The sequence below is a fragment of the Engraulis encrasicolus genome, chromosome 11 (assembly GCF_034702125.1).
Source record: "Engraulis encrasicolus isolate BLACKSEA-1 chromosome 11, IST_EnEncr_1.0, whole genome shotgun sequence".
Classification (NCBI taxonomy): domain Eukaryota; kingdom Metazoa; phylum Chordata; class Actinopteri; order Clupeiformes; family Engraulidae; genus Engraulis; species Engraulis encrasicolus.
Window position 1 is genome coordinate 31,292,220 of NC_085867.1, and position 21,055 is coordinate 31,313,274.

The 21,055-nt window shown below is 40.5% G+C and overlaps 1 protein-coding gene across 3 annotated transcripts in view; it reads left to right on the forward strand.

Annotated features, from left to right (window-relative positions):
* psd3l (pleckstrin and Sec7 domain containing 3, like) overlaps positions 1–12,893 on the forward strand; it is a 199,774-nt gene extending 186,881 nt beyond the window's left edge. For all 3 annotated transcript variants that reach the window (XM_063210436.1, XM_063210437.1, XM_063210438.1), the window contains 3 exons: positions 1,633–1,777; positions 3,642–3,785; positions 7,346–12,893. In XM_063210436.1, the coding sequence (XP_063066506.1) occupies positions 1,633–1,777; positions 3,642–3,785; positions 7,346–7,543 (487 nt within the window). In that variant the 3' untranslated portion in view covers positions 7,544–12,893. The remainder of the gene's footprint in view (positions 1–1,632; positions 1,778–3,641; positions 3,786–7,345) is intronic.
* The last annotated feature ends 8,162 nt before the right edge of the window (positions 12,894–21,055 follow it).

The window sequence follows — 21,055 nt, forward strand, 5'->3', positions numbered from 1 at the left end:
CGGGCGTGCGGGCGTCCAAGTTGCTTCTTTTCTAACTTTCTGGTGAAGTGCCATTACTAATTCTATCTCATCTGGTTGTCTAGTCAAGACCCTGTCACTAATTCTATCGCATCTGGTTGTCAAGTCAAAAACCCAGTCGTCAATTCTATCGGTTGTCAAGTCACCCCAACGTTCTGTGCGCGTCCTTACATGCCTCCGACAGAGGCGCGTCTCACTAGAATAGGAAGTGGTGCCCATAGCAACGTACTATGCACAGTGGTTAATCTACTTTCTCACGAAGCCTTAGATCAACATATTAATAAATTAACACTTAAATGCTAGTAACCAGCCTTCGAGGTGTCCCAATATCAAGGGAAAATGGACTTGGCTGTGCCGTCGGGCTGTTAGAACGCTTCGCCTCGTCCATTACTTCCCTTGATATCAGGACACCTCGTCGGACGCTATTCCATACATATATGGATGTGATGGAGGAAGGTGGACAACTGTGTGCAGTGTTTGAACACCTAGCCAGGACCCCATTTCTCAAAAGTATCGCTGCTAACTAGTTAGCAACTTACTTGGTTCCCAATGGGAAATTGCATTGCAACTAAGTAAGTTGTTGACTTGGTTAGCAACGACGGTGTCGAGAAACAAACCCCAGCTGAACCAGCTCGATCATTTACTGGCTAATATTAATATGAATGCGATGTGACCCTGGAGTCCCCTCTTGGGGTTGACATTTTTTATTTTTTCAAACAGCGATGAAGTACTGAATAATGCATTAGCACTCTCATGGGGCATTGTGCAGAGGCGCTGCCAGGCTCAGTGGAGAAATGACACATATTATGCAGCATGATTATGGCAATAACCTCCACAGGCGGACAAAACTGGGATGTGGAGAGTTAAAAGTCCTGCTGAGGATTTTGTATGTGTGTGACTCAACACAGGTGATTTCACTAACGAGCAGATCTAGATACTCTTGGATCTGGTTCAAATTTGACTGGAACTAATAGGATGGGGTTTTTTTTGCTTTCGAAAACCTGGGTCCACCTTTGAAAATGTGGTGTGTGTAAATGGCATGAAATGTAAAATGTGTAAAATTGGTGTTATGCGTTTGGGTTACACATGTCTTGTGCATATGGGTATGTGTGTGTATGCATGAATGTTTGAATTTGTACAGGAGCCCGGAGAATATGGACACACTTTGTTTACATTATTTATTTCTCTGTGCAGGAGCCTGAAGGAGACACTCCATTACATGTAGAGCTTCACTGCGAAATGACCTATCCATTGTGGAACATTTTGGGCAATTGACATTTTTGTATTGGGCATTGTAGGCCTATTGCAAAATGCTTTTCGTATAGGCTACGTAGGTTTAAAAAGTATTTTCTCAAAGTACTTGACTGGCAAGAATTCACACATAGATGAAAGGACGACATCTGAACTGAGTCATTTTGCAACGAAACTCATATATCCATATTTATGTTACATTTTGTGTTTGTGTATGCACACAGAAGCTCAGATGGGCATGCTTTGTAGTGTAGTGTTGTGTCGTTTCGTTTTGTTGTGTGTTGTGTTATTATGTGACATGATGTGTTTGTGCAGGTGTTGTGTTGTGTTATTATGTGACATGATGTGTGTGTGTCTGTGCAGGAGTCCAGAGGAGATGGACACTTGGATCCGGACGGTGAACTCGGTGGCGGCCATGTTCTCTGCGCCCTCCTTCCCGGCGGCCATCGGCTCCCAGAAGAAATTCAGCCGCCCCCTGCTGCCCGCCACCACCACACGCATGTCACAGGTACTGAAGGCCTACTGCCCTATATGACAAAATGGATAAAATGATGATGATATTAAATATGATATTTTATAGAATTATTAAAATATAGCTGCCACTACCACGCACATGTCACAGGTACTGAAGACCTACTGGCACATATGCCAAAATATTGTATTGTAGATTATTAAAATATAGCTGCCACCACCACGCGCATGTTACATGTACTGAAGACCTACTGGACCATATGCCGAAATGGACATGATGTATGATATATCGAATTATTAAGCTTTATTATATGGTGTGACGTCATCGGTCGAATGCTCCATTCATTTCAACGGGGCTCCCCAACGTTCGCACGTCTGTTATTTTTCGATAACGGACGGGTTGGTCTATAACAGACCGCTGTCAATGGCAACAAGACTTTTCACTGCTAAAGCGACTTTTCAACAAGACTCTAATCAGCTGCTGTGATAGACAACACCTGTTGTCCTGGCTACCTAGCTGTTGCCTAGCGGTGTTCCACAACGGCACTGTTTTGTTTTGCGCAGCAACAATCTTTTGACATTAAAAACTATGATACTCTTAACATTAAATAGGCCTAAAGAAATGTCCCCACCATGTGTGAATCATTTAAGTATATCCATATAATAAGCGGGTTAACGTTCGGCGAGTCGGTCGCTTTGTGGAATAGCAGCACTTCAGAGAGAACAAGACCCCTCCGCTCCGCGTCAGGGTCTAAAGATTCTCTCTGTCATGCTGCTATTCCACGGTAGCGACCTTCTCGCCGAACGTTAACCCTTACATAGCTGCCACCACCACACACACGTCACAGGTACTGAAGACTTGGCCCACTGGCCCATATGCCAAAATATTTTATTATATTATATTGTAGAATTATTGAAATATAGCTGCCACTACCACACGCATGTCACATGTGCTGAATGCCTGGCCTACACGATTTATATCCATGTATTACACAGGGGACTAAGCCTGAGAGTGCTGTACTTTATTTCTTCAAATGATGTACTCTTGTGGCATTCAGCACCCAGTTAAAAACTTTGAAGAACAATTAACAGGCGATAGTGTAAGCATGTCCCTTCCATTTTGCAAGTTGGACTGTCCCAGTGGCCCCGTATGCGAAACATAATAACACTTCGTCAAATGATTAAATACGTATTGTTTCATGTTGACCAATACAGGATTAGGACTTGGGAGTAGAATTTCAAATCATATATTCCGCACTGGGCAGAATCACTGTATAACAGATCTGGTAGACTGTTCGTGAGACTCTAGGAAAGGATACGAGAAGGAGATGGAGAGATACAAGCTCAGCTTTCACAGATTTGAATGTGCAGAATATAGTACAAAAAACGTTTACAAAACAAAATAAACAGTCATAACAAACAGCAATTGCAGTGAGATTGATCACGGTCGATTAACAGTTATGATTGTCATCGGTTCAAATAGTTTTTGAGCCGTAGTCACCGTTGACCTTGCTCAGTGCTTAAAGGGATGGTTCGGCGGCTTCAAGGGATGGTTGCTTGTTTAAAGGATTTCAGTCTATAACTAACTTGCTTGCTGTGAGTTTTCATTACAACTTGGGTGTAGGTGGGCTTTTTTTCTTAAAGGAAAGAATTCTTTTGGTGTGTTCTTTCTGATACTTTTGGCTTCTTAACACAAGGTTACATTTCTTAGAATCCTTTTTCTTTTATTTTTTTCTTTTTCGTTTCCACTTTTTCGAAAAATGTTCCCTTGAGCTTTTGTCTGAAATGATTGTATAGTACAGTTGAACAGATTTGAAGGGCAGTAGCAGTAGTGGCGCCAGCGGCGGCAGCACAAAAAAAAATATAATATTACATTTATCTTCCATCCTTTTATGATGTAGGAGGAGCAGCTGAAATCCCACGAGGCCAAGCTGAAACACGTCTCCACGGAGCTGGCGGAGCACAGATCCTACCCCCCTGACAAGAAGGTCAAAGCTAAAGAGGTGGACGAGTACCGGCTGAAGGAGCACTACCTGGAGTTTGAGGTGAGCCATTATATAAGTAGTACACGTACATGTACAGTGCACACAGTAACGTGCTGTATGAATATGTATTTATGGATACAGTGCAGCTGTCTCTGAGCACTCTGTCAAGGTCTTTGTTTACTTTCCTTTATCAGTCTATTTTTTTCTGTTTATCTTGTCATCTATCCTTCTGTGCCTTTCTTTCTTTCTTTCTTTCTTTCTTTTTCCCTTAATTATGTTGTATCATTCTCACAGTGTCCCTTTAGGACAGTGGTTCTCAACCTTTCTTGAATAAACACCCCCTAGACCTCATCATACACCTCCTAACACCCCCTTGACCTCATCCTAAGCCTGCTAACGCCCCTCTTAGTATTAAAAAATAAAATGCACTAATGCACTCCCCAATGGCAACTAAGCACCGCCCCCTCTCAGCTGTATCCTTCTGAACAACCCCCCTAGGGCTCCCCAATACCCCCTGGGGGGCTCTACAGCCCCCTGTTGAGAAACGCTACTGTAGTGCGAGAGATCAGAGAGGGCTGAGCTGCAGACTCAGTCTCCAGATAGAAGTGTCAGCTCAGTAAGCGCGGTAGCTCGAGGCAGAGCGGCGATGCGGCTTTGGTCTCATTGGACTGTTTTTGCTTGGTGGCAGAGGTCATCGCTCGCTTCACTTCACTGCTTTTGTATTACTTCAAACTAGATTTGAGAAATAAATAAAGAAAACCAGTCAGTGTATAAGAACTGAAAAAAAACCTTTTCAGAAGCTCTTTGTAGAATGGTAAACAACTTTCCAACCCTGCTGTGAAATACAGACATGTAGCCGGATAAAAACATATCCACTCGACGTTATTAAATGCACTTGTGTAAGTAAAAGCCGCTGTGGTTTTGTAATCAGTTGCCTGTTGTGAAATGTGAAAAAATGTGAAGGGATGGGTGTGATGGGTAATAGGCCGCAGGAGGGCGAGAGGGTGAGGAGAGGAGAAGAGAGGAGAGGAGAGGAGGCACTGTGTTTCTCTCTGATATGCCCCCCAGAACATCAATTGTGTAATTGAAGTGATGCATTCTCGCTGTGTGCTAATGTCTGGGGTGTAATGATATTCTTCAGTTACAAACATCCCCCCCACCCACACACTCAACACCCCCACACAATCCAACTCCCCTTCCCCTCCCCACCTTAATTTCACATCACACAGCTCTCTCTCTCTCTCTGAAGTGCTCTCCTGTGTGGATCAATGCAGAGTGGAGCTCTCATGTCTTGTGGCCTGGAGTGCACACACACCCACACACACCCACACACACCCACACACACACACACACACACACACAGGCATGCACACATAGCGCACACACGCACACGCACACGCACGCACGCACACACACACACACACACACACACACACACACACACACACACAGGCATGCACGCACACACACACACACACACACACACACACACACACACACACACGCTACCATCATCCAACCAACGCCAACCAACCAGCAAAAAAAAAAAAACTCAGAGCTAATTTGTCATCAAGTATTAGGAGACATGCGGAAGCTGGTGCTGCTTTTGTTCCCCTCTCTCTGCTGCCAGTCCCCACCACCTGTAAAGCCAGATCAAAGGCATGCACACACACACTCGCATAGACATGCACACACTCTATCTCATCTCACACACTCTCACACACACACACACACACACACACACACACACACACACACACACACACACACACACACACACACACACACACACACACACACACACACAGTGTTTCTGTGATCAGACATTAACGCTCATCCATGAAGGTAACACCAGTTCTTTTAGCTCAGGGGCGGGGAACCTATGTCTCGATGGCCGTTTGCAGCCCTTGAGATCGTTTTAATGTCGTGCAACTTCACATGAAATATGACATATTTTGTAAAGGAATTTTTGGAATTACATTTGCTATAGAATTAAGTTATATTCAGGGGACCTAGAGAAGGTGGGGTCTGTTTTAAAGGTGGCTGCCTTCGATATAGGCCTAAAGTGCTGGGGTAAATCCTGGTTTGTGTTCATAGTATGGCCCTCGGATGAATCTGAAGGGACCCCTTGAATGAAAAAGGTTGCCCAACCCTGATTTAGCTTGTTTCGTACCGCTTGTCTGGTACATGGGGAGACAGTTGAAGCTGTTGACATTTTATTTTAGTCCCCCCCGTCCCCATCGGCCAGTAATGTCAACAGTCACAGTTTTGTATTGCGGACCAATTGTTTTGTCGGATCGATACAGCTTTTGTCTTTTTGGTTTTATGTCCTTGCTTCCTCAGATGACCTTGATGAGAAGGTTCTGGGATATAGATTAGCTATATACATTAGTTATTTAGGCTACCAGAGCAGCTATTAGTCTATTTATTTACTTTTTTACATACTGTAGGTAAGCTTATGAAGTCTGAGGCACAAACAACAACCAATAGGCCCTACCACTGCAAAAAATGAAAATCTGAGCTATCTCATTTTTTTCTTTTTCAAGTAAAAACATCTAGTCAATCTTAATTTAAGTAAAAATCACCTAATAACTAGTACTTTTGAGAACTAGACCTTAGAGTCTTTGCTTTGAGACATTTTTCTATGGGGCAAATATTGCTTGTAACAAGTAAATATATATACAGTATTTATCTTCCGAAGTTATTTAAGCTGTACCAAGTTCTGTTTTCAAGTCGTCATAAGTTGGACTGTTGTTGGTGCGACACTCTTAAATGAGTCTGAAGGCAATGTACCTTAGCCTCCCAGTGAGTCTATTGTTGGCTACAGTCAGCCCTCGCAGAGGTAGTAATTAAAACACATTAAAACGTCTTGAAGGGAGCAGAGGAGGAGAGCTGCATTGCAGATGACTGTGTAGCTGAGGTCAAACGAAGCCTTTATAGACTGAAACAAACACGGGCTATTATAAAGGACAGTCACACACGCAAGAATGGCTTTTGGCTAAACTCACCATGTGAGCATAGTCAAGTTCGTTGTCTTCAAATTCTCTCCATTCTTCATTGAAAATCATGTAAGATGTGCATGTCAATGTATCACTAGAGGCCAGCTAGATTATTCTACTAATTTAAGTTAGATTACACAATGTATTGTTTTTTATGTGCAGAAAAACTTTTAAAAACATTTTTATGTGTTTTGTCTTGTGGCACATCACAAATTCGAGATAGGCACTAAGCACAAATTCAGGAAGCACCTAAGCAAAGGTAAATAATGGTATGGCAAGAACATGTATTTTAAAACGAATATTACATGCTCTCAATGTTCATACAATTGCCGTACTTCACTGGGAAGTTAAACCTGCTGCTTGAATCATTCCTCTTCCTCTCCAAGGTGTGTGGTCTGGTGTAAACATGAGAAACATCCCATCTATTGTATATTATGTACTTGGTGCTGACTTTATGAAAGTCAAGTCATCTAATACTACAGTGTATATATATATATATATATATATATATATATATATATATATATATATATATATATATATAAATAAAATGCTGCATAATATATATACTGCTGTATAATATAAATACTGACCCAAAACCTTTTCTTGTCATCTTGACAGGAGAAACGTTACGAGATGTATGTGAAGCTCCTGAAGGATGGCGTGAAGGAACTGCTGGGCAAAGAGGCGGACGCGGCCCTCAAGAAGTCCCAGTCCAGCCCGTCGCTCAACCAGGAGTCCCAGCCGGCCGGCGCCAAAGTCAAGCGCAACACCTCCGAGAGGAAGGACTACCGGCCCGAGACGCCCAAGGTCACATAAGGGACTCAGAGCAGCGCCTACCGGAGTCACACACACCTTATTACGTCATGCTTTCAAGTCATGTTTTTTGAGAGCCATTTGGTAGCACTTTTCTGTGAATGGGCTACATGTAAAAGGCCTTATTTAACACCTTTTTTTGTTTTTTTGTTTCCTAAATAAGGGAGACAATGCACGACCACCCCTAAGACCCGCTAAGTCAGAGAGGCGTTTTGGCAAGGCAAGCAGTTGGTTGGTTGGTGATGGTGATGATGATGCCGCTAGCTTACTGTTGCTGGCATGGCATAGGTTTTGGCGTAGTTGGCAGGATGGCCTTTGAGTTTGGTGTCGCTGTACACACACACACACACACACACACACACACACACACACACACACACACACACACACACACACACACATACACTCACACACACACTTGCAATTGCTCAGGTGCCACTTAGGGGCCTGGTGCATTGATTCCAAAGGTGTTGTTTAGCTTTCAACGTGAACCCCTTAAGGAAAGTGTTACCGAGCCATTCTACACAACTTGTGAATATATTTTAATGTAATTTATTTATGGTCCTCACCCTCCACAGTTGTGTACAATGTAAATGACTGATAATCGTCCTTAGATTGACTGGTGCTTGTGTAGCGATTTATATGGGGCATAACGTGCATACAGTAAATGTAGTCTCTCTCTCTATCTCTCGCTCTCTCTCTATCTCTGTTCTTTTTTTTATTTGAGTGTTGTACACGTTGCTCTTTGTCATTATTGTACTGTAAGTGTAAGATTTAGTTGTGCAGCATTTGACTGTCACTTTATTTGTTCTCGCTGTGTTCCGTCCTTATCGATGCTATCCCGAAATCTGCCTTTACTCAAGAGAAGATATTTTTCTTGTATTTTCAGCGGTGGACTCGATCCACCCTTGTATCTTTGTAGGTAGTAGCTTATAGTCTTACTCCTAAGGTTAATCGGTTATTTTAAAAATGTAGATTAAGCGAATGTTGTAAACATTTAAACAAACGCGCTTACGGTAATTAGATCATTGGTACTATACGGCTTAACCCAGACTCGTTTTCTTCTCCTTACTGCTACTTAGTTAGTTTTCATTCCACTAGTCCAAAAAAAAAAAAAAACATGACAATATAATGCCTGAAATTATTACTTTTGATTTTTATGAGAAGCTCGTTGACACAAAATGTCTCAAGCACATAAAATGGACCGAAAAGGCACATGGAAGACGTCTCCACCGTCTCCTCTCACCCTCTTGGAGGCTCGTTCTGCTTATTGGCATTAAAAGGGACCACAATGGCCTATACTGTAGATTAAAGACGTTTATTATCACGTTTGTGATATCTGCAGTGCCCTCATAGAAAAGAAAATCATCTGGCACTGTTATTGTAACACAGTTTAGTTTTGCAACATTTTGAACAGTTTGATTAGCGAACTCGCATCTGTTCTTTTATTTTCGCAATTCTGGTAACTATTTCTTCCCGAGCAGTAGAGATGCTTCTGCCTCTGGCTGCCTATGAATGGCTTTGCCCTCTATAAAGAGACACGTTGATGTCACACCACCATAATACAACAGTGCTGTACATAAATCAACAGATTTTTGTAGAAAAACGTTCCTATGAAAGGAACAGTTAGAGGAAGGAAAGCCTTCTGAAGAAAATTAATTAGCAACAAAGGCTACGCTCTTAGTTTCGCACACGCACAGTACGTTACAGGTTTTTTTTTAAAGGATACACAAGGATAAACTCTCTCATATTTTAAAGAACGGTTAGTGGTACGTGTAGATGATCGTTTTAAAGTTTTAAATTTAGTTCTGTCCTCAGAACGTGGCCGTGTCACGTCGATCTGCAATGGGCACTGTGCTGTTGGACTGACGTCAACGCCGGAGTCCCTATAGCTGCAGGTCTGGCAGGCCATTTATTTTTTTAATCTGTTCAGCTAAGGAAGTATACTTCTGCTTTTTTGAGTAGTGTTAATGCCAATGCTACTTTTTGTGTATTTTATAATCTTCTTATATTTGGATTTTTAATTCTGAGTTGAGAATTGTATTGTTGTAAAGATAAAAAAAGAATAATATTTATAGTGCACTTTATGAATTAGTTCTTTCTATTTTAGAGCTTTATAAGGGGTAGAGTGACACATTTGTTTGTTTGTTTGTTTTCCTTTTTTAAATGACTACACGTTTTTATTTTCTTCTTTTTTCCTCAAGCTGCTCCCTGGCTTGTTCTGTTGAAGGTACTGAGCTGTACGTACGAATCTGTCAGCTCAATATGTTAGTTTGTCAGTGGTTGTGTAGTTTTTTGCTGTCATAGTTAGATTGTGTAAATGACTATGTTTCCATTAAGGGAACTATTTACAGTGCTGTACAACACCTTGACAATTTTTTTGCAAACGTTTTTTGCCTTTCTCTGTGATGTCAATATAGAGCTGAGGTGTTGCTGAACTGGACACGTCTTCAGGCAGAACTGACATGCAACCACACTGACATTTTACTTTCCCACCACAAACTGTTTTTCAGGCATACATTGTTTATTTTTTGTTTTTTTTGTTCCTCACCAAATATGGTCTTTTGTTTGTGAAACTTCAGGTGTGTTGAGATGTACAGTACAATAGGTAACAAAGAAGGAATCGCAGGTGCATTGACATGCGCCCGGAAATGGTATTGCTTTTGGAATTATTTGACTTTTATTTGTCAAAAATGCTCCAGACACTCGTGTGCTTGTTTACCTGTGACAAACTGTTAGCTGCACAGTAGTTATTACATGGTCCTCATGTTGTTTCTTTTCACCATGTTGAATGGGCTTAACCAAGCAAAACGAACAGAGATAGCTTCTGAGTGGAACATCCATATGAACATCCAAGTGGTTAAAGTTACTGGACCACTGTTATCAGGAATATTTTATAACCTCCTCCTCAATATGCATATTAAGCTACGCTTGCACATCGCTGCTGACTGCTTCCCATTTAGCTTCGGCTTTGCTGCCCTACCATTTATCACTTCGTTTAGTCAACATCTGACCCTCCTGGGGGTCAATTCCAAGAACATGGTTAAGTTAACCTATAAAAGTGGTGAACATGCTAATAGATAGCTTGCAGGTGTTATTTAGGTAAGGAAATAGGGACTCCGGGCACTTCTACTAACTGATTTACCACTATCTCCAGGTTAACTCAACCCAGGGTGCATTTCTCGAAAGTGTAGTTGCTCACTACAGTAGCTACTTTGTTGGTTGCAATGCAATTTCCCATTGGCAACTACCCAAGTAGCTAACTGCTAACAACTACGCTTTCGAGAAATGCACCCCAGGTCGGATGGCTACGGAAGCTTCTTGGAATGCCCCCCTTTCAACACTATGTTTCGTACAGGGGGTCCAGGGAACCACAGCCTGATCCTCTGTAGGAAATGTTTGCAGGAGGGTCTGTTTTTGAGCAGGCTATAACATCACCTTCCTTTACCATAGTATTCAAGGTTGGCGTACGTCTTTGGCACCGAGGCACTTACAATAACTACAATGGTATTCTTTTTTTGTTTTTATTTGCGCGCGTGTGTGTGTGTGTGTGTGTGTGTGTGTGTGTGTGTGTGTGTGTGTGTGTGTGTGTGTGTGTGTGTGTGTGTGTGTGTGTGTGTGTGTGTGTGTGTGTGTGTGTGTGTTGCTTTCCCCTTTGAGTACTACAAAGAACTGACTCCACAAATCAAGACCTTAAGTGAGGAAATGGTCTTTTGAAGAAGTATGCCCCAATTTGTTGACTTAATATTTTTTTGTTGTTGTTTTTCTCCATCAGTTTTTGTTGTGAATTTGTTTTTTAAATCTTGATTTTTGTACATGTTGTTGAACATTCAGAGACGTCTTGACCAAAATGTGCTTCTTGATGCTAGGAGATGTACGTAGTGCTGTTGGTATTCATGCTCCGGTTAGGGAGAACCTTCTAGACCTAGAGGACCGCTGCTGAGAACTGTCTCCTGAACACGCAGTCTCAGTGTGAAATTCACTTTCCCAGTTTGTCCAGCATGAACAGTTGTAGACCAGCTGCTTCTCATGCCATTGTGATACATTTTGCACATTTTAGAATGTTTGAATTCACATTTTATTTGTGTCTTTTTTTTTGTTTTTTGTTTTTGTATTAACTCAAAAACCAGCAGCTTGTGTGTTCCTGTATGTTATGCATGGACGTCTTGAGTTCAACTCAATTGCAGAGACCCCCCTTTTTTAAACAACATAAAAAACCATCAGAGTAGCTTTATTATTTATCTTTTCATTATATTTGCCTTATTTATCTTTTTGACTGGAAGAGTTTTCTTTTTGTTCTTTTTTTATGTTAAGTTTCCTTTTGGCACAATTGTGCATACCCATGTAAGAAAAGGAAAAAAAAAACTCTTGGAATGTCAAGTGACATATCATAGCACATTTTTCTTTTAGTTTTGCTAAATGTAACCCATATCAACGCACCCATCATCCATGAACACCCATCACCCCCTCTATCCCCAGGTATCCATGCTGGTACTGTTCTCCCCAATCACTCCCTCACTCCCAACATGTTAATACGCAAAACAGTCAGGAACCGCTTAGGAAGTACAGTCATATTTTTTATGCTGAACATCTCAGATTGGCATCGACCATGTCATTATTGTTGTTTGAAGAAGAAAAAAAGTTGTGTTTCAAGGGGAGGGGGTGGGGGGTGGTTTAAGGTAAGAGCGGGTGGTTTGGGGAGGGTGGGTGGCAGAGCAAGCGGAAGTTGTACAGTATAGAAACCAGACTTGTACGAAATTCCGAATTGGATGAATTGAAATTCACAGTAATGCCATAATATGAACACTAGGTGGTGGTGTTCTATGCACTCTCAATGGGTGGTGTAGATTAAGTTCAAAGAAATTCAAGGTAATGATACCACCTAGTGTTCGTATTATGGGATTACTTTGAATTTCAATTCATTCAATTCAGAATTTCGTACAAGCCTGATAGAAACCTACACCAGGCTGGTGGGCGCTAACACAGGACGCTAACGTCAGTAGACATTGCACCTTAGCCTTGAGTGGGGCTGTCCGCCAGAGTCGGTCCGCATCCACACGAAACAGCATCAGAACAGAAGACAGAAATCTTATCTCCTCAAAAAAGCTGTGATCTTGTACAATCCTTTAACTCTGTACATGTTGTGACATATTAACTGTTGACCCGTGTTGGAGACAAAGACAGAAAAAAAAGAAAACAAGTTAAAAAAAAAATAGTTTTGTGGGTTGTTGAAAAGTGATGTCACTGGCAACAGGTGTGTTCTACGTCCCTTGGCCAGATCACGGCACCCCCTTGGTGCCGGCGTTACCAACTGTAGATGGTTTCAGTGAATAAAATACAGTATTTAATTGCATCTCACCGAGTCTCTGAGCTTTTTTTCTTTTCTGTTACAACATTTTCTTAGACATGGCCTATTTTCCAGGAGATTTCAATCAATTTCTAGTGAGGGATTTTTTTTAGTTCACCACTGGTCTTAAATCACATATGAAAATCTGTCACACATTAGGCAGAATTTATTGTGCTTCACGAGGTAGGCCGTCTTAAATGAAGCATGAAAGGGTTGGATGATATGCCTATCTTTCTGCAGCTCGTATTCTTTTGAAAAAAATGCTGTCTTTTAAATCTTCAGAAGAGCGAAGAGCATTGAGAGAGTTGGTAAGATGGATCTGATCAGCACTGTGTGCTTGGGGATTGAATAATAATATCGTAATCTCGCAGCAGCAGAGGCGCACACAGAGAGATCTCAAGATGGCCAACCATGCCAATGGCATTATGGATAGAGAGAGAGGGGAAAAAAAACTTGTACCCATGGCAACTCCATGAACTAATAAATTCTGCCTTGTAGTTTAACATAAAAGGTAAGTATAGCAGGTGGTTTGATCTCTATGGAAGGGTAACAATCTAGGACAATGAAATGTGCACAAAGCGATAATTATGTATCTTGCATTAGTCAATGAACAATACTTACAAATTATTATTATAATAATATGGCCGTAGAGAAGGAAGAAATTAAGGTTCACCTGTCTGTGTAAGAACTAGTGGTCTGTATGTTCTGCTTTACTATGTTTTGACCAAGAGGCAAAAGCATAATGGGAGCAAAACTAAGAACAAGGTACAAAATGGTCAAAAGGGCTCGTATACCGACAACAGTACTGGAGTGCAGGGCAAATTGGGAAACGTGGCCGGAGAAAAGCATCTGGCACTGCCTGAGACACGACGAAGCTTTTAAAAGTGAATTACTGCAGGGTATGTGATGGATTGGAAATAAAAGTGTGTGACAGAGGCGAAGGAGGAACGATAAAACGAGAGAAGTGTCTCATCAATCAGAAAGTTAGAGATTGGAAGGTGTGTGTGATGGAGAGAGAGAGAAAGAGAGAGAGGGGACAAGGACCAGGATTTAGATCAGATGAACCATTACTTCTTTTAATCACCACACACACACACACAAGGAAATACAGTCTGTTCCGACTCCTGTGATGTCAATAGAACACAGTGGTGTAGTCTATGTAGAACGCAGGTATACGGAGTATACCCACTTCTAAATTTTAGGGGCTTCAGTATACCCACTTAAAAATTGATTAACCCATTATTTAGAATAGGGTAAATATATGTTAGTTTACCCACTTCAAAAAATGCTCGAATATACAATATACCCACTTCAACAAAGTAGACTACACCACTGATAGAACACTAAAGCAAACCCTACCCTCTGGGGTTTCAGTTTAAAAAAAAAAAAACCAAACACTGGAGGTACTGTAGTTTTCCACGGCAGATTTTCTCAAAGACATCCAGACCTTTGTACAAAACAGTACTTTTCCATCAACAAGGTGAAAATATTGGATGGATGAGAGTAGTATGTGCAACACCTCTGTTGGGAGCGAAACACAGTCATCCAGATAACAGGTGCTTCCGCCATCTGCTTCTCATTGTGCCCTCAGGGGTAGAGAGAAACACCTAGCAGTGAATGCAACACACACACACACACACACACTCATACTAATGTAGTCAGTGGTGACATCAGGACACTGTAAGCCACATTCATATTCTGAGAGGTAAGAGGTGTCTAGTAGCAGCAGAGAGAACATAAAATATAGTTGGTGTAATATACAGTAGGATGATGGAATGCAGCGTCTGACAAATATATACAGTGACAATTATTTTAAGGGGCCTTTAATAATTAGTGTACTTACTGGTGTAATAACACACAAGAACAAGTGCATCTTATTACATCATGTAGTTTGTGCATCTACATACAATAATGACCATAATGCAATATGAAGTGGTTTTATAATAAAGTATATCACGAAAGTGAATACACCCCTCACAGTTTTGCAGATTTTTGAGTATATCTTTTCATAGGAAAGCATTACAGAAATGTCACTTTGACACAATGATTAGTGACCTTTTAGCAACATATTTAACCGCTTAAATTTCTTGTTCACTCAGAAAAAAACTAAATACAGCCATGAATGTTTGAACATGTACTCACAAAAGTGAGTACACCCCAGATTAAAATCCGGTAGAGAAGGGGCTGTGTTGGCTCGAATCGTCTCGAATTGAAACGAAATGAAAAGGGAGGTCATCAGTGTGCATTTCAACCTTTCTTTGCATTGAACTTTTACATTTTGAGTCTGCATCTGGCTTAAATAGATTGGTGTGAGATTTGAATGCAATCCTATGGAGAATATCAGGATCTGCTTCAGTAGTCACAGTGCATGATGACATGCATGTTTCTTTTAGGTGTATTTCAGATTGCCAATGTTGACAGCATTCATGCATCCCCAAACCATGTCAGTCCCACTACCATGCTTGGCTATGGAGAGGATACACCTTTTTTGTAAAACTCACTTGTTTACCACCACACATGCTTGACACCATCTAAAGCAAATTTGTTTATCTTGGTCTCAAGAGAGATGAACGGACCAAGGATATGGATGACTGGAACCATGTCGTGTGATCTGAAGACACCAAGATAAACAAATATACTTTAGATGGTGTCAAGCATGTGTGGTGGTAAACAAGTGAGTTTTACAAAAACAGTGTATCCTATCAAAAGCCAAGCATGGTAGTGGGACTGACATGGTTTGGGGATGCATGAATGCTGTCAACATTGGTAATCTGAAATACACCTAAAAGAAACATGCATGTCAACATGCACTGTGACTACTGAAGCAGATCCTGATATTCTCCATAGGATTGCATTCAAATCTCACACCAATCTACTTGAGCCAGATGCAGACTCAAAATGTAAAAGTTCAATGCAAAGAAAGGTTGAAACGCACACTGATGACCTCCCTTTTCATCCCTTTTCATTTCGTTTCAATTCGAGACGATTCGAGCCAACACAGCCCCTTCTCTACCGGATTTTAATCTGGGGTGTACTCACTTTTGTGAGTACATGTTCAAACATTAATGGCTGTATTTATTTTTTTTCTGAGTGAACAAGAAATGTAAAGTGATTAAATATGTTGTTTAAAGGTCACTAATCATTGTGTCAAAGTGAAATTTCTGTAATGCTTTCCTATGAAAAGATATACTCAAAAATCTGCAAAACTGTGAGGGGTGTATTCACTTTCGTGATATACTGTACTTTGCCAAAGTGATAAGATTCTTCCAGGGAGGCTGAGATGAGGCCCAAGGCACCCTTGGCAGAGAGAGTAGAGAGAGAGAGAGAGGTTCCATTGGCCCATTGTTTCCGGGTTCTATTATTGCAAGGGGGAGGGGGGGGAAATCCCCCTTTAGGCAGACCTAGGCAGACCTAAGGACTGTTCTATTCAATGCTAGGAGCATTATGACACGCCCTTTTAGGCAGACCGGAACCTGGTCACATTAGGTGCCCATAGAAACCTATTATGTTGGCATATCTCTATATACTAAAAGAATCTCTGCCCTTGGTATGTAGATAAACAAAAATACACATGGTGAGTATGACGTAATAACATGTGGGCTATTGTTGTTGTAGGCCTACTTACTGTTGTGCTATTATAGACTACCAGTTATTCCACTCTACCTAGTGAGGAAGTACACTGAGATTAAAGGTCCCTTAAAATAAAGTTTTCTGCACATTTTTTGTGTTCCTCTGCTGTACATAGCTTTTTTTATGAGTCACTTTGGATAAAAGTATCTAGTAATATAGGCCTAATGCGATGTGATGTTTATTTAAAAACTATATATGTTCTACTGTAGATCTTTTAATTGCAGAAGCATTATATGTGCTGGGCTATACTAGGCCTACTGTATATTTAAGAAAGGGGAGCGGGGAGAAGTGGGAGATTAGAGGAGATTTGATTGGCATTTGACAGTACATAGCTGGATTACATTGGCATTTACAGGTATAGCGCCAGTGTATAGCTCCTATTCAGTGGACACATCATGACTTCACTTCACAGTGTGTCCACCGATAAATCAGTATAATCTCAAATAGATACTGGAGATGGTTGCTTAGAAACGCCACATGGAGATGCAGTTGAGCGCAATCAAGAGTGTGATGATGAGATGAGAGCGCCGGTGGAGGACGAGCGGAAAGGAGAGAGGAGCCGAAGGACAGGAAGCCGGTGGCGTCGACGGTTACGGTACTTCACTTCCTCCTCTCAGGAGCTCTTGTGCATGCCCCTCTGCCCTGCCCAGGGTTGCCAGATGTGATTGATGATTTCCAGCCCAAAAACCGCCAGGACGCACTAAATCTGGCCCAATTTTAATTAAACTCTATTGATTTCTAAGGTCATAAATCTACAGGAAAAACTTGCCCATTTGTACCTTTTTGCAGATGAATTGGACGGGAAACTAACTGGCAACACTGCCTCTGCAGAAAACGCAGGTCAATTACAGTTTGCATGAAAACTAGCAACAACATGAATTAGGCCTACTAACCATCACCTGTTTTATTTAGTGGTCCTAAATCAACTAAAAAATAACTGACTGAGATGTCTAAATTGCAAGTGATGAAGAATCTTGCCTTGACTGTCTGACATTTTTGGGCACTTAACAAAGAAAAAAGAAACAGAAATAGAAAGGCTAGGCCAACACAGAGTGATGAATACGGCAAATGGGTGTTTTGCTAAAATGCACACAACAAATGGACAAAAACATGTCACTTCAGGACACACAATGCACTCTCAGAGAGTACAGCTTGTCTTCACTTGTCACACAAATAACCTGGAAGAGTGATTTGTGTGAGTGGCTTTCCCTCGTCTCCATCGTGTAATTACGGACAGTACAAGCTGCCAGGAGGAACAGCATCCCCTGCGGAAGAAGTGCAAGTCACTGGGGGAGGATGTATGCTCATCATTCGCCTGCTCAGGATGCTACGGCTGCACTGCACAATGCTGTAATCTGATCTAGCCTTTACTTCATCTAGCAGACTCTACGGCCAGTTAGAAATGTACTGTCTGTGTGTGTGGGTGTTATCAGTTGTACATTAGGACATATCAGACGGGTGAAAAAAATACACTCTTTACAGTAATTTACAGTAAATAGGGGGAAAATGTATTGCACCATTTTTATTGTATTTTGCCAACTAACTGAACAGTCTTTAAAAAAGTGTTAGAATTATATACACTGTGTGTATACTGTATCTTTATATAAGAACATTAAAAAACTGAGTGGAATCAAACAATGCCCCCTTTGTCTGCTCTCCGCAATCAGATGTGAGCTGCCGTGAAATCATCCTCCCTCATTTCAGGTGGCCAAGGATGCCAAATGTTATGGTTAGTTGCCTGGATACAAAAAGAGTATTAGGATGCGTAGCGCAGTGGTGTGCCAGAGTATTCTATTCCCAGGGCCGTATTAAGAAGGCACGGGGCCCCTAGGCTAAAGGTTGCTGTAATGTGTAAGCCCCCACGGAAGGCGGATTTCGTAATAAAATTACATAGACTGAGTATTAATACTATTAATAGGATTTAAAACTCTATCTGACACAGCAGACTAAGTTATCAATACCGCATCTTGTTACATTTCTCAGATTATATTGGGTTTTTTCCCCTTCGGCCAACTGGGGCCCCCCTAGGCTGCAGCCATATCTAGTCTGTGGGTAAATCTGGCCCTGTCTTCCCACACTCTGATTGAGATATAGCTCTCTAATAACTTTCGCTATGACAAAAAAAAAAAATGCAGTTTGTAAATTGCGCAATGTGCACACTGTGAATCCAAACTTTTAAAATACTTTTTAAAGAACTCTCTGCATGCTTGGTTATTAGCGTTAATATCTACAAATGATACATTCAGATCTTGATACCATAATTGTTTTTTAATATTTGACCCACACTGTGTCTGACAGGGGACTTCATTATCATGATCTTTTTGTTTTTCTTTTTAGCAGCTAATTTCAATGTTTATTGAGTTGCATATTTACTCACGGGCTGGCTTTGAAACAACTACACTGTAAAAAACAATTGCATGTTTTAACTTAAAACTTTAAGTTAACCAGCTGCCTCACAGATTAAAGTTAATTAAAATCGTTATTGTGAGTTGTGTGCACCTTGTCAAAAGCAGAGTTGTGAGTCATCATGTTGTTACACTTGCGGTTGTTTCAACTTAACGGTTCAAGTTAAAAATTCAGTGAGCTTGAGTACTCGAGTCGCAATGACTTTGCAATTATTGTTAATTCAACTTAGTTGTGCAAGTTAAAAATTAAGTGAGCTTGAGTACTTGAGTTGTAATGACTTTGCAATTATTGTTATATCAACTTAGTTGTGCAAGTTAAAAATAAAATAAACTTGAGGACTTGAGTCTCAATAACTTTGCACGTATTGTTATTTTAACTTAGTTCTGCAAATTAAAAATAAACTGAAGTTCATAGTAAAATAACAGAAAACTTTTCATCACCCAAAATATTTTATTATAGAGCAACATGTAAAAACAATTACACAACAATACAACAAACTATACACTTCATAGTTAGCTGGCACACCTCAAAGTTTGCAAAACTTATGCATGAAAAAAAAATTAATTGCTTATCAAAACTGTAACAGAATTTCACAAATGTTTTCTGCTATGTTTTTAGTATTACATTTAGTAATGTAAACAAAACGCAGCAATACAACATAAATGATGCCGATACGTTACAAAACCAACAAGGAAATATATATTTAAAGGAGAAAATCCATTTTCCATACTTAACGCTCTTCTCTGATCTGAGATTAGTTCATTCAAGCATCTTTATAGTCTTTGCATGTGCCCACAATCAGTCGGGTGTAGTAAAGATGCAATGTGTAAGATTTTTAGTTTCTTTCCAGAATTCATGCAACCCATTCACTAATGTTACCTTTTTCATGAATACTTACCCACCAAGATCAAATTCCAAGTATTCATTATGACTGGGAAAATTGCACTTTTCATACATGAAAAGGGGGACCTTCTCCATGGTACGCCATTTTGAATTTATAGAAATAGACATTTTAGCTGCAAAAATGACTGTACTTGGGCCATAATAGAAAATGTTTTTTACTTGAAAAGTTTTACTTGGTAAACGTTCGTGAAAAGATCAAATTAGGCAATTGGCAACCCAGTTTCAATGAGCAGCATAGTTGCAGTACCTTTTTTGACCATTTCCTGCATAGTGCACCTTTAAATGAAATGTGGCAATTTTCTACAGATTTACTGGGGGCACACAAAGGCCAGAGAGGAACGTCTCAGATCAGAGAAGAAGTTCAGTAAAACGTGGTGAATTGTTTTATTAAACAAAAAACATGCTAACGTTGGAAATTTCATAGTAAAATGATACTGTTTGTAACAGAGCATTTCAAAAGGTGTTGATCAGCAAGTTGTGTAGCTCTGGCATCTAAACATTTTAATAAGGTACATCATTCAACATAGGAAAGGATGGATTTATGTTACAACATAGTTCAGTATGAAAACATGGTCGACTGATCTTTTAAGTGAAAGTGCACATCAATGCTTGAAATTTCTAAGTAACACGGTACTGTTTGCAACCGGGTTTGTAAAATGGTGTGAAGAAAACATGTTTGAGCCATATATCCATCGCTTCCTATGTTGTTGTCTGATCTGAGACGAGTTCATGCAAGCCACTCTGGTCTTTCTGCGTGCCCACAATCAGTAAGGTAAAGTAACTTGATTTTGTAGCTGCAGACTGACAGCAAGAAGGCACAAAATACCAGAAAGGAACCCATGAAGTCATCTCAGCCAGAGAACACAATTCATAATACATACAAACATTGCACTGTTCCTTTGCATAAAAGATTACATAAACGTTTACATACCCTCAGCAGCCACAACCCTAAGTATAACTTACCACCCCCCCTACCCGTGTAACTTAAATGATAACTTCTGCCAATTTTTACATACAGTTGTAATGCTCACACTACCCTGGACTTGTCAGTACCTGAGATTTTTTCCCCCTTCAAACCTTTCAGAGATCCAGGTCATTGTAATGGGGGCAGGCGTTTGTTTACATTAAAAAAACAAAAACAAAAAACATCTCAATTTATTCCCAATAACATCCAAAAGGTTATGCAACATCAGCAGACAACTAGCAAACAGCTATACCTTTTGGGATAA